Consider the following 14452-nt stretch of genomic DNA (forward strand, 5'->3'; position numbering starts at 1 on the left):
CGCGCTAGTGCCTCCATCTCATAGGCGAAGGTACTAAGGATGAATGTTGGGGTGGCCATTCTTTGTTAACCCTGCATGAGGAGTATATCCACCATTGATCTTGCTGCTGGGCTCGCGGAGTGGATCATCAATACACTCAGGCTGGGCAAATAACCTCGTATTTAAAAATTTCTTGTTGGTCATGCAGTCGCTCCCATTATTGGTGGTCGCTATCGTGCCTTTACCGCTCGCAAGTGGCTTTCATCACACATGCTTCATCGTCATGATCCAGCCCGATCATGAGACATGCGGCGGCTAGAGAGCGTCATCTGGAGCATTTTAGTCGGCATCATATGAGAGGGCTCTGGTGTAGAATTTTCAGTTATGTACCTTACGGTTAGTATGTTTATATGTATATATCTTCGTTGGTGAGTGTCCATGCTGTGGTCCTGATGGTAGTTGCGTAGATGCCTAGAAAGAAGACTGCCACTCCTCTATTTCTATCTTGTTTGAAGCCCAGCGTCGAAATGCAAAGCAGCAGTAGAAAGGTTAGACTTGAGTCTGATTGAATCTCCAAACCAGGATCATCTACTGGAATTTATCTGTTATTAATAGAGATAGCGCCACAGTCAAATGATACCTGGAGATAGGTATGCAATAGCCACACTACCTGATCACGCAACACCAATTCGTTACAATGGAGCAATTCTGGGTGTTTTAAGTAAATCAGTTTAGACAAAAAGTATAGGGAAGCACAGGTACGGTTGTTAATTCGATAGAAAAGATGAGTGCGTGGAAACTGACAAAGTATACTCACTGCAGCGGATAAGGCAATCGAATTTAATCATGATCACGGTTTAGATTTCTGTTTCTGTTGATAGCTGTCAATAATTCCTTTCAACGTTCGAAATTTATACTACTTCCAAGTGTGGAATTCCCACGTTGCTGGTAATAGGAGTGTAGATTATACATTGATCTCAACCAAACGGCTTAGTCGCCCTGGATTTTTCTCACCTGGAGACATGACCTTGGTACCGTTATCGCTGTTCGTAGAATTTGTGCCGTTGATATACTAGAAGAATTGGCCGCCTAAAGCATAAGAGGCGAAATCAGTAAGTCAATTTATCCTGTTTAGACTACTCTTAGGTCATTTATTCTTATACATACCCTAAAACTTAGGGGCTAGTTCTCTATTACCCATTGGATTGGGTGGCATCGCTGTTATAGGGTTGGTAGTGTCGATACCGCCAGGAGTGGTATTGGTGCCGACGCCGGCAGGGGTGGTGTTGTTGCCGCCATGGCCCGCCGCACCATCTTCTTCGCCTGGCGGCAAGACTAGTTAAATTTCCTTATGTAGAATGATGTTATGTATTGTAAGGCTCTTGTTTGAACTTATGGGGAGACCTCGGGGACACCTCCACCACCAGTGTTGTTGTTCACAGCACCACCCTCATTGAAGTTGTAGTTATTTATAGTATCGCCAGCCATCTGTGTATAAGTGTTAGTCTGTGATTCACAGCACTGGGTCTTACTGAGAGAATAGCTAAAATATACTGCACTTGCAGTTAAAGCAAAGATCAAACAATGATAGAGGTGGTAACAACCATCTACACTGGGCGAGCGTAACCAGAGGCAAGGGTAGCTGACCTAGTAAAGGAAACTGGAGACTCCGGGAGTAGTTGTGAAACTTCCGTGCTGCGTTTGCAGCCATTCGGATCAAAACCAAAGGAGGATAGGGGCTGCAATAAGCAGATGCGCTGACAAGCATAGCCAGAGGGAAGCGCGAGTGAGGCAACAGAAAAAGGTAGGTACTTACTGTTTCAGATTTATAAAGAGGTTGAATGAGAGAAGAAGTCCCCGAAGCCATGCCTGCTTGGGCTTTGTTAGCTGGAAAATACCTAACGATGGAAAATACCTAACGATGGAAAAGTAAAGGATCAGAGGAGGTGACTGCCTCGAGTTGAGAACAACCTGGATCAGGCAGACACTACCTAGCCAGTCTTTCCTTTCCACTAGATTCATCAGACAGCAGAACAGTGTCAAATTGTTTACGATAACTTTTCTACTTGAATTTTACTGTTTTGGAAATGAGTCTTTCTTCATTTCGAGTTTTGCGGGACGAAAAAGGTAGAGATGCCTTCACGTTGCAAAAGGCTCAACCGCATCGCATTACCTGAACTTCCTTTATTCGGTTCCACAAATATGTCACAGCCGACTGAAGCTTGATGTCGTCAGCCTTAGGCTGTATTCAAGGACTTATCACTGGTGATGCTACCCCCACCACAATCTGAATTGTTCATAAATATACTGTCAATATTCCAAGATAAAGATCCTTGTCACTTGGAAGTTGAATATGTACCTATATAGATTGTTACACAGGCATAAAAATTTATGCCACAGCCTACCTAAGAAAGACCATCGACATCCGTTTAGCACTGCGCTTGAAGTGCATCTACAGATCACTATAAGCGTTTCTTTTTGGTCCTAGTCTCTAATATAATATCACCAAAAAAAAGGTCCTCAGTTCGAACCCGGGCTTAGCGACCCTTTTTGTATTTTTTTTTCTTAAATAGGCGCGCTAGCTTAGTGCGTACAGAAGGGGATATCACGTGCCCATTCTCCTCCTTAAATTTTCTGCTCTTGATTCCCAATTATTCGTGAAGCAATCAATCTACAATGCCGTGCAATCGTGCATGTTGAGGAACTCTTTGACTCTGAATTGGGTTCAATACAAGGCGTTTAAGCTATCGAGTACCTCCGAGGTAAGTTTTTTTACATGTGTCATTTGCGTGGCACAAAACTCAATCGTCTTTTTCCATTGCTCGGTCAGCCCAGTTCAACGACTGATCTTGAGCCGGATGCCTTTACTTCAGTTTAGGTACAAGACAAGACCAATTCAGCAACGCTTTTTGAGTACGGAATCTTTTGTGTTTTCACCAAATGGAGTCTTCCGTAATTTATCAGTTGTTACATCTACCTCCACATCATCCTGATCTGTTTTGTGCAATAATATCTATGCTTCATCGTTACCCCAGGCTGCCAAATATCGTCCGTGAGGACCCTCAGTGTTCTTATTCCGTATGCTCCAAACTCCGATCAAAATAGGAAACCATTCATCATGCCTCGCTAGCTTGTTAAGATAACCATCGTTGTTTCCCTTGTTACGACTGATGTTATGGTAAGCTAGAATTCGTCGAGAGGATCGTAACCCTTCTAATTATCAGCGTCACTAGAAGATTCTCCGTCTTTTAGCAAACACACCTTGTCTTTTTTAAGTTGATGAGCCAGTAGCTCTGAAAGATTGGCTCTGTCCGTCTCCACGGTTAGGTTCGTGCTCTTGGACTGAACGTGGACAACCGCCACCTCTCTGAGGCCTCGTACGGTCAAAAGCTCATCCAGTCCAAGGATATCCGTTATTCTGACATGGCGGTAGGTGAGGGGGAAGAACGTCTTCATCAAATCGGTTCGTGGACTGAGGTGCGCAAGGGTAGATTTAGAAATGCTGATCGTCAGGGACTCAAGCCTGTCACATTCGGCCAGTTTCTTGAAAGTCGTCGCTGATGTTGGTCCACACCAGTGAACTTTGATGTCGCGGACATTTTGTACGAGCAGTGGGTTATTGTTGAGGTGGTGAAGCAGCTCGCAGCAGCAGCGGAAACGAACAGTCTTCTTCCGAAAGAAGATACGGAAGAATTCTTGGTTGAGTGCTGGACCGAGTATAGATGGCAATGCCTTCATTTGAGGAGACTGGAAGCCCTCATAGTCGCGCTCAATCTTTGGGCAATTGCAGCTCACTTTTCGTGCACCAGGCTTAATGGCCTTCCCTTTGTAAACGGTGTCGACCATCAAATCGACGATGTACTCGCGGATCTCGGCAGGCAGCTTCATGAAAGGGAAACTGTCGATAGGCGGTGGACGGTCTATGGCAAAGGTTATTTGCTGTTTTTGGATTTTCCGATGGAGTGTCTTCAAGACGACAGTCATCTTGGTGGTCTCACCTACCGGCAATCTCGAGGATTTCGGTACACATCTCTATGATGTCGACGCATGTCTTGGATTCTTGGGGGTCCTTGTTGATCATACGAGCACACTTGGCTATCGTTGCGGCGACGGATTCCCGACGTTTGGGGCTCAGTCGGACCATGCTTCCCAGCTCTCTCGAATCGATGATTCCTGCGTGGAAGCTCTCCAGGCCTTGAAGGAGGACCTGGATGTTTCTGGTCAAGCCATACCGGGTGTGGACTGCCTTGGACTTGAGGGAGTACCAAGACTTGCTCGACATTATAGCAGCGTCGCGCGAGCCTTGCGTTGGCGATATATACGAAAACGTTGTTGATACGGCGGAGATAAATTGCGAGGGGACACTGATGTCGGCGAAGGAGGGAGGGATGGTTGAGTGGGGTCCAAGAAGAACTGACTTCAAGTGAAGAAGCTTCTGTAAATCAACGCTTAATGGAGACGGGACGAAACGGGGTTATTCACGGCCTCGCTGTGATGTTTACAGCAGGCGCCCGTGGCAGCGTCGAATCGCTCCTTCCCGCAAGTGACGCGAGGAGCTAACTAACCGTCCCGAGTGAATGGCAGGTAATAAACTGTGGCACATCAGATATTTGGGATTTATGAATAAAATGAACAACCTCCGCATGAATAAAAAACTGTACCTCTAGGTACCTACCTAATATACTTTGATACCAAGAGCGGTGACTGCTTCGGCAGCGCAAACGGCCGGCACTGGCAGCAACAGTGACGGCTGAACACACGATGATATAACATATCAACCAGATACTATATGCTTCTGCATAATATATGCTCCACGGTGTGATGCACGGAATCAGTTCTTCATCCCAGGCGTATCAATTAGATCAATTCAATAAGATGCCATGGTATCAACTTGAAGATTTATGCGAGAAACCGGGCGTACTACTCGGAATAATCCTGGCCATACGCTCCAATATAATGATAATCAAGTTTCTTTTATTAATTACGAAGTCGTGTGCTATTCCATAGACTAATGAACATTTCCATCATGGTTTGATGTTATATATGCAGTCATCATGAGATAGGTACCCAGATCTAAAAGGCAGATCTAAACTCCGATAGAAGAGTAAATGGGCATAACGACATGCAGGAAAGAAAACACAAACAAATTCTTACTACTTACTCATTACTCATTCGTCATTCAATCAAGTCAGATAACATACGTGGGATGATATCACTTTGCTGAATTAAAGGTTGATTGTAAAACAAGTGTAGACTTTTATTGGTCTATCAAATTTGTAACGCCCGTGTCTGGTCTATCTGCCCATCGCAGGACCATGATGGTATGCAAAAACTCCATATACCAAATCGCTAAATCCAATATGCTAATCATACCACATATCGTGGCGTTTCAAATAATCATGCGGTTTTTCTATGGTGCCCGAGACACCGTCTTCGAGGACCAAGCCTCGACGATAGAAAGACAGCCAATGCGCACTGCTTTTGTTTTGGTTGTCTATTTTGTGTTGTTCCCCTTGGAAGAATTATGGGGAACCATGCAAGGTGAGGCGGAAATGTGGTGTTGTCAGATCTGCAGCTGGTGTACCATTTCTGGTATGGATAGGTGCTGATCTCGAGATGTCGCATCATCCAGTTTGTGAAATGATGCTGACAGGACACAACCCAAAGGATGTAATTAGATGAATAAGATGCATCGCCCAATGCAAAAAAAAAAAACATCCAGAAATCAACTTGGTTTGGTGGTTGAGTCTGAATGTCGTTGAACTTTTGGTGGCGGGCGGCGTTAAAGCTGGCGTTCTAGAACTCTTCCAGCTTTCGCCCCTGTCGACTGTCGGCGTGCCCGCGTGCCCGCATGCCCGCCCATCCATCATCATCAGCTTTGCCAATTCAGGAAATTGACTAGGATGATTTGATAGAGGATGAAGATGATGAAGTCTGATCGTCGCTTTCGCTGTCGCCTTCCAAAGAGAAGTTGACAACGCTAGGAGCTCGTGTGCAGCAAGGGCTGACGCCCAAGAAATCATCTTCTTCAATCTGCTCAGGAGAAGAGGCACCAAAGGTGAAGCTGAACTGTGATAGCATCTCCTGGTGTTGGAGATTTTGGGCTGTCAAGGGCTTCTCGCTAGGGTGAGTGATCTTCTTTCCCTTCTTGCTCTTGGTCTTGCGCTCCTTGGTAGCGTCCTTGTCCTTGGACCCCCACGTCCAAGTACGGGACAGCTTGTTGACAAGAGATGACTTTGTTGATGAATCAGACTTGTCGCTGTTCTGGCTGGACTTGGTGATGGTGGCTGTGATCTTTCCAGATGTGTTGGCGTCGATGATGTTTGACGCGGAAGCATCGGAGCGCATAGCTCGGCGAAAGTGCTCTCGAATAGCCATTGTGAATATGTTTTGTGAGTGAGAGTATAAGCTTGGTGAATTGGGTTGTAGCTTGTCGTTTAATTGATTCGAGGCAGCGAGCTTAGAATTGACGAGATCATCAAGATTGAGAGTAAATAGGAATGGGGCGGGCGATCATCTATATAGACCCGAGCAGATAAGGCAGGAGCTGGGACATTTAGAGGCAATCCTTCAAGATAGGAAAACCCCTCAAAGTCTTCGGTCGTTTCGACCAGCATGGGGCTTCCATCCATGCGTTCTCCGGTGGCGCCTTGGAAACTGGACTTGGCTGTGGAGGTGGAACTGCTTCGAGGTCCCTTATCCCGTGTACAAGAGATACATGAGCAAATGTGAGTGGCTTCTGAATGGTCGATGGGTCCGCTAGCCCCTGGCTCTTGGGGATGCAGTAAGAACAGTGAATTGTTATTCGCTCACTGTAGACTGGGGTGCGGAGAATTGCGGAGGCTTCGGCGGCTTGTACGGGGGTTGACCCTCAATGAGGTCAGTGAGGTCCATAACTACTGTATGGAGAAACCCTGCAATGTCGGACCGGGGAGTTGAGAGGTACAAAAAGTACTTGTGTCGTTTTGCAGCCTTCTCGCGCTCACATGGTGGGTGGATGGAAGGATCGGAGATGCCAGTTTTTTTAGCAACAAAACCCAGCATATGCAAAAGGCACACCACCATTGTCAAACTATAAGCCTCAAAGGGGGAGGTGGCAGACGACACTAAAGTTGTTCTGAATTTAGCCGGTGATCATTGCTATGATCGCTCTGACAGGGTGTCCACCTGGCAGAGAGGTTGCGGCAGTACGTACGGAGTAGGCACCAGGAATTTCGTGCATGGCATGTCGACAGCCCAGGCTAACTGGCCATCTGGATCCATGAGAGCCCTGTTCATTTCAATCATAGCCGAGCGTGCCCGGCAGTGAAGGGCTGTGGATATAGAAATCGACAGAAACATTGGCATACAGGAGTTGCATCGTGAAGCGCCTTGTGTGTCAGCCGTTAATAGCTGTTGCATCGTCGCTACGCCTCAGAACAAACTTTCTGCAAGAGATTGCTTTGGCGTTCTGGATAATGAAACCCGACAACATACCTCACTTAGTGTAACGTTGACCGTTTTCGACACCATCAGACTCCAACTTGCATCTCAAAACACGGGGTCGGCGACAAATTCGAGCCGTGGAGTGCCCCACAAACAAAGTTGTCCACATTGATCCCCTCTTTTCCCACTAGAGAGGTCTTGGGGTCCTTGGGGTTCAAACGGGGTCGCGAGCAGGCCGAGACTGTTGACGAGCAGCGTCATTGCTGGAAGGTAACGCCGAACTGAGTCCGTTTGACTTCGCCAAGAGGAGTTGCATTATTCAGGTTTTGATTTGGCCACTATTTCAACAACTTTTTGACAGTGACATTCAATGGCTTCCAGGCACCGAGATACTTCCTCCTCTGCAGGTCGGCTAACCCAACAGAATTTGCCAAGTCTGTAAGTTCCCAGCTGGGTAGGGTAACGTAACTGATCCCTGTCTGGAGATCCCCTTTACAAACTGCTCGGTCTCGGTTGCTCGGTGTTGGTGTTGCGAGTGCTCTGACATTACGTACGTACTGTACCAATCGGCCCTTGCTCGGTTGGTGTTTGTGAGTGAAGTGAGCCAGCCCCATCCTTCTTTGGTAGACAGTCGCACGACCCAAGACCAGACCGTTGAAGACGTTGATGGGATGGAACTGCCGTTCTCTAATCCGCTCAACTAAAGTTTCTGGTCGGTCTTCAAGCTAGTTGAACGTCTTTGCATTTTTGTTCCGTTTCTGCAACCATTACGGAGATAACTAGGTCTTCAGTGTCGGCAGACGCCGGGCCGGTGTCTGCAAACGGCCTTCTCTCCAAAGTCAAATCCGCTGCGTGTCGCCGTTCCCGTTGGTTCCCGGTGCAGCACCTTGACGCCTGGCCTCATTCGCCACTTTTTCTCGGCGCTGGACTTGGCGCTCCGTTAGCAGCGGATAGTAATTGCTTGTTCAACTGAGCTTATCGAATCGAAGATGCACGACAGGGCACCTTCTCTTGGTGGTTAGCCAGCAAAACTGATTGAGGCGGCTATAGTTGCCTGTGAAGAAATTTCTGCTTTTTTTTTTTTTCTTTCTCTCGTCATTATCTCGCCGGCGTACAAGTTCTTGGACCACCGGAATTGGCGACGATAAGACAAAACGGCGTCCTTGCCTTGGCATGGTGGGGACGATAACGTATCAACCTTGTCAAAGGCATCCCATAACAACCGTTTTCACCTTCAGGCTGACAGGCGAACAGTGTCAGAGTGTATTATTCGCTGACTGGTGACAGTGGGCCCGCCTCACTACATGCTCAGTATCCGTATACCCAGCTTTCTCACCGAATGCATCTGGGCCCGCTTCTCGCTTCTGCGTCCCTCGGAGGAACTCCGTTGTGGCAAAGCGAATATGACTTCTTGACGTACGTAAATGACATGGGGGAAGATATCGTGAGCAGTCCATCTGGGAAGATCTGGCTGCATCATGGTGGTTTTGTTTGAGACACCAAGGCTCGGTTAGCTCAGGCTTTCGCTGTTATGCCTTGTAATCCAGGCATTAACTGTACCCAGTTTAATGTGGATGTAAAGGACTTCGGTTCAACATATCACCGTACTTCTTGATGGTAGTTTAGCTATTTAGTTCAGTCAAAGATAAGATATGATAAACAGATGACCCAACACTGATAACGTCTGTTGAGGCTCTTAAGAAAGGCACCACTTATATTGAAGGCTAGCGTGCAACCATCGTGAGATTTCAATGTCTTTTTTCCCCTTACAGACGTCATACATCGATGCTTGCAGGTTTGGTGATCTTGTTTTGGATACCTCTAACCTATCAGGCTAAATTCTCCCTCAGTATTTGACTGACCGCCTCTAGATTAGCAGTGGTTTCTACCACGTGCCGTTGAATCTTGTCTCAGATACGGGCAAAAAGCTCCTTGATAGAGAAGTCGCTGCATATCGAGTTGAATTATCCGCGATTTTCATGCAGTGAAATCTACATACAGGGTAAGTTCCACTGAAAAAGCAGTCCAAGGATGCACCAACAATGGAGTTTTTAGAGGCCTTTCAGTGGTCAGCGGCAGCAGATGGGCATATTGACCAATCACATGACGCAAAACATGCCCCGGAGCGACTCAGGATCAGGAACGGGGGCCTCGATTAAAAATGATTTACATCACCATTTATTGGAGGCGGAGACCCAGTGACGCATCGCTTTTCACATTCTTACCGGCCTGCGCCAGCCTCTCTTCACCTGCCACGCCTGCACGAGTACGCCAGTTGCGGTCGCGTGAGTTTTGATTTGACCACATGATAGAAGTTTAAAAAATCAGCGGACATTTGTTGATCCATCTCAACACGAAGCACGCAAAAAAATACCAAAGACCGCAACACTAATCCCGCCCGTTTTCCCATATTATTTGCTTTTTGGGTTGTTTTGTCTTGTCTCATCCTTTATCCGTCCTGTATTTGACGTGATCTGGGACCCTCAAAGCATCTGCCGTGATAGTACGTTCGCTAAGATACGTAGACAGTTACAGTCACCGTCTTCGTCTATCCCTGCCCTGGACAGCTATTAGCTGCCTGAGTTCGCACATTGCGCCCCCCGCATCCGGACTCTCGTTACGGCAGTTAAAACATAGCCTCTTAAAAGCGTCAAGTCCCTGAATAAACTCGACAAAGGAAGTTTGCTATTACTACAGTTCCTCAACTACAGCCACCGTCACAATGGGCGTCCCCTCGGAACGCTCTGGAGGTGAAGGACCGCCTGCTTCGTCCGCCTCTAATCCACGAAGAACCCCCGGCAGCCAGTCTTATGCCCGCGTCGCCGCCCAAGGGACTGACGAACAATCGCCTCTGCTGAGGCATGACGCCGACACTAATACTGTTGCTCACGGGGAGCGCGATGATTCGCAAACCACCAAAAGCATATGGTACCTGCTCCTGTTGACCATCAGTATTGGTGGTCTTCAGATCGCGTGGTCCGTTGAACTTTCAAACGGTTCCCCCTATCTCATGTCTCTGGGACTCAGCAAGTCTCTTATGGCTTTGGTCTGGATTGCTGGCCCACTCACGGGTACGCTTGTTCAGCCATACGTAGGTATGCTGAGTGACAACTGTCGTTTGCCTATGGGGAAGAGAAAGCCATTCATGATTGGAGGGTCTATCGCAACGATCCTCTCGCTGCTGTTCCTCGCATGGGCCAAAGAAATTGTCGCAGGCGCTTCTAACATTATGGGCTTTGACCCCGAGTCACAGGGCGTCAAGACCACAACTATCGTGGTTGCGGTTATTGGTGTCTATGTTCTCGATTTTGCCATTAACACCGTCCAGGCCTCCATCCGTGCTTTCATTGTCGATTGCGCACCAGCTCATCAGCAAGAGTCTGCCAATGCCATGGCTAGTCGAATTACTGGATTCGGCAACATTGTCGGATATATTGCTGGGTATGTCGACTTGACTCGTCACCTCGGGTTCCTCGGCAAGACGCAGTTTCAAATACTTTGTGCTATCGCCTGCGTGGCCCTTGCTTTGACGGTGTTTGTGAGCACTGCTCTCATCAAGGAGCGAGACCCTCGGCTTGACGGGCCTGCCAATAAAGAGAAGCATGGCGTGATCTCTTTTTTCCTCACCATTTTCAAGTCGATCAAGCGTCTGCCACCTCAGATCAAGAGGGTATGCGAGGTCCAGTTCTGCGCCTGGGTTGGATTCTTCCCTCTGCTGTTCTACACATCCTCGTATATTGGAGAGATCTATGTAGAGCCCTACCTCGAAGCGAATCCCCACATGCCCCCGGAGCAGCTCAACAAACTATACGAGCAGGCGACTCGAATTGGTACATTTGCACTTCTCATCAACTCCGTCGTGAGTTTGCTTACGAATGTTTTTCTACCCTTCTTTATTGCTCCTACCTACGACAGCCAGCCTGTCACAAACGTCCCAGGAGAGACCCCTGCTGCTGGTTATTACGATGAAGACGAAGACGAGAAGCCTTCCTGGTTGGACAAGCTGGCCATCCCTGGCCTCACTCTCAAGCGCGCATGGTTCCTCTCTCTCCTCTTATTTGCTGGATGCATGTTTGCCACGCTATTTGTGCGCACTGTCAAGGCGGCCACCGTACTGGTCGGTCTCGTCGGTATTACCTGGGCCATGACACTGTGGGCTCCATGGGCCATCATCAGTGCCGAGATCAGCCGGAGAGATGCCCTGATCCGTGCTCAGAGGATAAGGCAAGCGGCTTCCAGAGCAAACAATGGTGGAATCGGGGGTGACGAAGAGGATGAAGAAATTGACCAGGCTGGGGTGATTCTCGGCATCCACAACATGGCCATTGCTGCACCGCAGATAATCGCTACTGTGGGCTCCAGTGTCATTTTCAAGCTCTGGCAGAAGCCGCGAGGCACACCGGGTGACCACAGTATCTCTATCGTGTTTGCTCTTGGCGGTATTTGTGTTTTGGTTGCATCCTTCTTCGTGGCCAAGATTAAGGATGATGCTGCTATGCCAGCTGATGTTATGATTGAGGCGGAAGAAGGTCAGGGCGGGGCAGAAGAGGTCGCAGAACGCCGGCCATTAAGCAGACGCAAGTCTACGAGGGATCAGCTTCCTAGAGCAACCCAGCGCCGGGCTAACCTGACACGAAACAAGAGTTTTGGCGGCGCTGAGATGTATTAAGAGTACACGCAAACACAACGAATGATGCATGGACAGGCGCAGGGCCAGGAATATCATGGAATCTTGGAATAGCATTTTGGCTCTTCACCTAGAGCCTAGGAGCGTATAGTTTGGATTTGGTCGTTCTTTTATCGAGGAATCTTTTTGGGCAAGGATGTTAGGGCGCCCGGGTATTATGTTGGGTTATCGTTTCATTATCTAGATTCACAGTTTTATGCTTTGGCTTAGACAGAGATATCTCAAGTTCGCTCGTTACTTTCTTTGATTTAGACTATGGATGAGGTAGTCATTCGTGGATGTATCCTCCTAATAGTGTCTGAATCAAGTCGACCTAAAGACACCGACCGTCGTGAATCAATACGATGGCTCTGGTACCGCTGTATTAGGACCGCAAACCCCGATAGAGACCCTTGTCTCTCCCGGCATGGGACCTAGTGTAGGGTTGATAGTAGTGAAGGGTACGAAGTGGAAGCACCACGAAACGTGGTTCTCGTCGCAGTAGCTGTAATCGCAGTCGAGTGCTTGTTCAAGAGCGGGAGCGGCAGTGACAGCAGGGGCATTGTCGACAAAGGCAGCCGGGTTGCCGGGGAGGGCCAAGGCAGTCGAAGCGAAGAGGATGACCAAGTGCTTGATAGGGAGCATCGTGTGTTTGTTCTGAAATGGTAAGTGTTTTGTTGTTGATCAGAGGAGATCTGTTATGCAGACTCGGGGAGAGAACAGCTTGCTCTTATACAAAGGCCAAGGTTAAACATGTACAACATTCGAGAAGACTCCTTTGCACCCAGAGTGCGGACAGCTATTTGTTTGCGTTGCGAGATGATGGTATAAACTTCCCACATGACTACCTGGCTGGCTTCTCTTTGGCTCGCACTACAAGTCTAGAAGAATAAAACAAACATTCTAAGCGAGACGCCAGGTATCAAGTCGGCAAATGAACTCGGGCTTTTATATCTGAGGCAACAAGTGGTACAAGACGGATAAAATCGCCGAAGCCCAACATGTATGGAACGTTACACTTCGGCAGAAGTTCTAATTTCGAGCAAAAACTTGTATCCCTTTCTTCTTATATACACGAGGATATCCTCAGGTAGCTTCTCACTTACACAGAGAGCATCTTGTTTCCAGCTTTGATCCACAAGGTGATAATAAGTCCGATACTCGCAGTCCACACCAGACTACGCACCGGCGCCAGGCGGCGATTAGCCTGCAGCCACAGGTAGGCCACGTTGTACACGACACGGCTTGCGACGTAGCTAAAGCTCAGGGCGTTGACGGTAGGTGTCGACACGCCTGCAAAGTTTGCGGCTACGATGCCGGCTGCGTAAAGACCGAGGGTCTCGAAGCCGTTTTCTGTAGCAGCCTTGGCTCGGTAGAGGAATTGTTTGTCCTGGAGGGTTGTTATTAAGGGAACACGAGATAAGACTGAAGGTTTGGAAACTCACACATTTGGTAAAGACCTCGCACTTCTCGATGTTGTTCTTGTGGGAGCGAGGGTTGGCGTTGTCGTATGTCCCCCTGGATGCAATGATGGTGTAGGCATGGGGAAGAGCAGCTATGAAGAATGCAGCCGGAACCTAGCAAATTGTTAGTTTTAATTATATTAGAAAAGACGTAAACTGGAATACCGTGAAAAAGGAATAATTCCTTGTGAGATCGAGGCCGAGAAAAGACTCCATGATGTGTGTGGGTGGTAAGATTGGTAAAGGTAGGTATTGCAGACGAGTTGATTTGACTTGACTGAGAGTCTGATTCAATACTTTAAATACGTAGATTACAAAAAAATGTTGAGGAATATTCGTGTTGGAAATGTTTGATTGAATCCGAATATCTGGAGGAATTATCAAAAATGCCCGAGAAGCTGGACGGTTTAATAATCAGTCGTTGGTGTTAGTCGGGACCCGCTCTCGCGAACATGTTGTTTTAGCATAACGGATAATAATGACTATTAGGTAGTTTTGGGACAGACATGACGCGATATTATGTCTTGTAACTGACGTGGTAAAGCCGTAATGAATCATTCCTATGCGTATGTCTTATTAAATCGGAAAAAATCTTAATGTATAGTAGATAATAAAGAGTTTTGAATCGTACTAGATAGTTATTGCCAGGGTAAAATCAGGAACCACATCCTAGCTCGATCTATCCCCAACATCACTAACTTCATCAATCAGGCTGACTAACAAACAGGGGCCTTCTCAACATCCTTTCAGCCTCAACCTCCTTCAAGAACACCAGAAAACTGCTGAAAACAAGTCACTTGCTAAGAAATCACCATCGCAGATCAGGCAAGATAAAATCATAAGCTTCGTATTGCTACATGCTTTCCTTTCAATCAACCGCCCTTAGTCAATATCGATTGACTGACAAGCTAAAGATAGA

The 14452-nt window shown here is 47.5% G+C and overlaps 5 protein-coding genes across 5 annotated transcripts; 1 reads left to right on the top strand and 4 right to left on the bottom strand.

Annotated features, from left to right (window-relative positions):
• Window positions 1–3162: 3162 nt before the first annotated feature.
• Window positions 3163–4261, bottom strand: FSST1_002175 (uncharacterized protein; the record flags this gene model as incomplete). Its single annotated transcript, XM_083228137.1, has 3 exons — window positions 3163–3189; window positions 3241–3899; window positions 3982–4261. 3 exons carry the CDS (start codon window positions 4259–4261, stop codon window positions 3163–3165), a joined length of 966 nt encoding a protein of 321 aa, XP_083092357.1.
• A 1616-nt stretch (window positions 4262–5877) lies between these two features.
• FSST1_002176 (uncharacterized protein) lies at window positions 5878–6357 on the bottom strand (the record flags this gene model as incomplete). Its single annotated transcript, XM_083228138.1, has 1 exon — window positions 5878–6357. One exon carries the CDS (start codon window positions 6355–6357, stop codon window positions 5878–5880), a length of 480 nt encoding a protein of 159 aa, XP_083092358.1.
• Window positions 6358–10126: 3769 nt separating this feature from the next.
• Window positions 10127–12073, top strand: FSST1_002177 (major facilitator superfamily domain-containing protein; the record flags this gene model as incomplete). The annotated part of the gene is made up of 1 exon (XM_083228139.1): window positions 10127–12073. The coding sequence occupies one exon, from the start codon at window positions 10127–10129 to the stop codon at window positions 12071–12073; it is 1947 nt and encodes a 648-aa protein (XP_083092359.1).
• A 354-nt stretch (window positions 12074–12427) lies between these two features.
• Window positions 12428–12715, bottom strand: FSST1_002178 (uncharacterized protein; the record flags this gene model as incomplete). Its single annotated transcript, XM_083228141.1, has 1 exon — window positions 12428–12715. The coding sequence occupies one exon, from the start codon at window positions 12713–12715 to the stop codon at window positions 12428–12430; it is 288 nt and encodes a 95-aa protein (XP_083092360.1).
• A 457-nt stretch (window positions 12716–13172) lies between these two features.
• Window positions 13173–13749, bottom strand: FSST1_002179 (MAPEG family protein; the record flags this gene model as incomplete). The annotated part of the gene is made up of 3 exons (XM_083228142.1): window positions 13173–13460; window positions 13516–13647; window positions 13699–13749. 3 exons carry the CDS (start codon window positions 13747–13749, stop codon window positions 13173–13175), a joined length of 471 nt encoding a protein of 156 aa, XP_083092361.1.
• Between the last annotated feature and the right edge of the window lie 703 nt (window positions 13750–14452).

The sequence above is a fragment of the Fusarium sambucinum genome, chromosome IV (assembly GCF_050947815.1).
Source record: "Fusarium sambucinum isolate potato_lamoka chromosome IV, whole genome shotgun sequence".
NCBI classification, from domain to species: domain Eukaryota; kingdom Fungi; phylum Ascomycota; class Sordariomycetes; order Hypocreales; family Nectriaceae; genus Fusarium; species Fusarium sambucinum.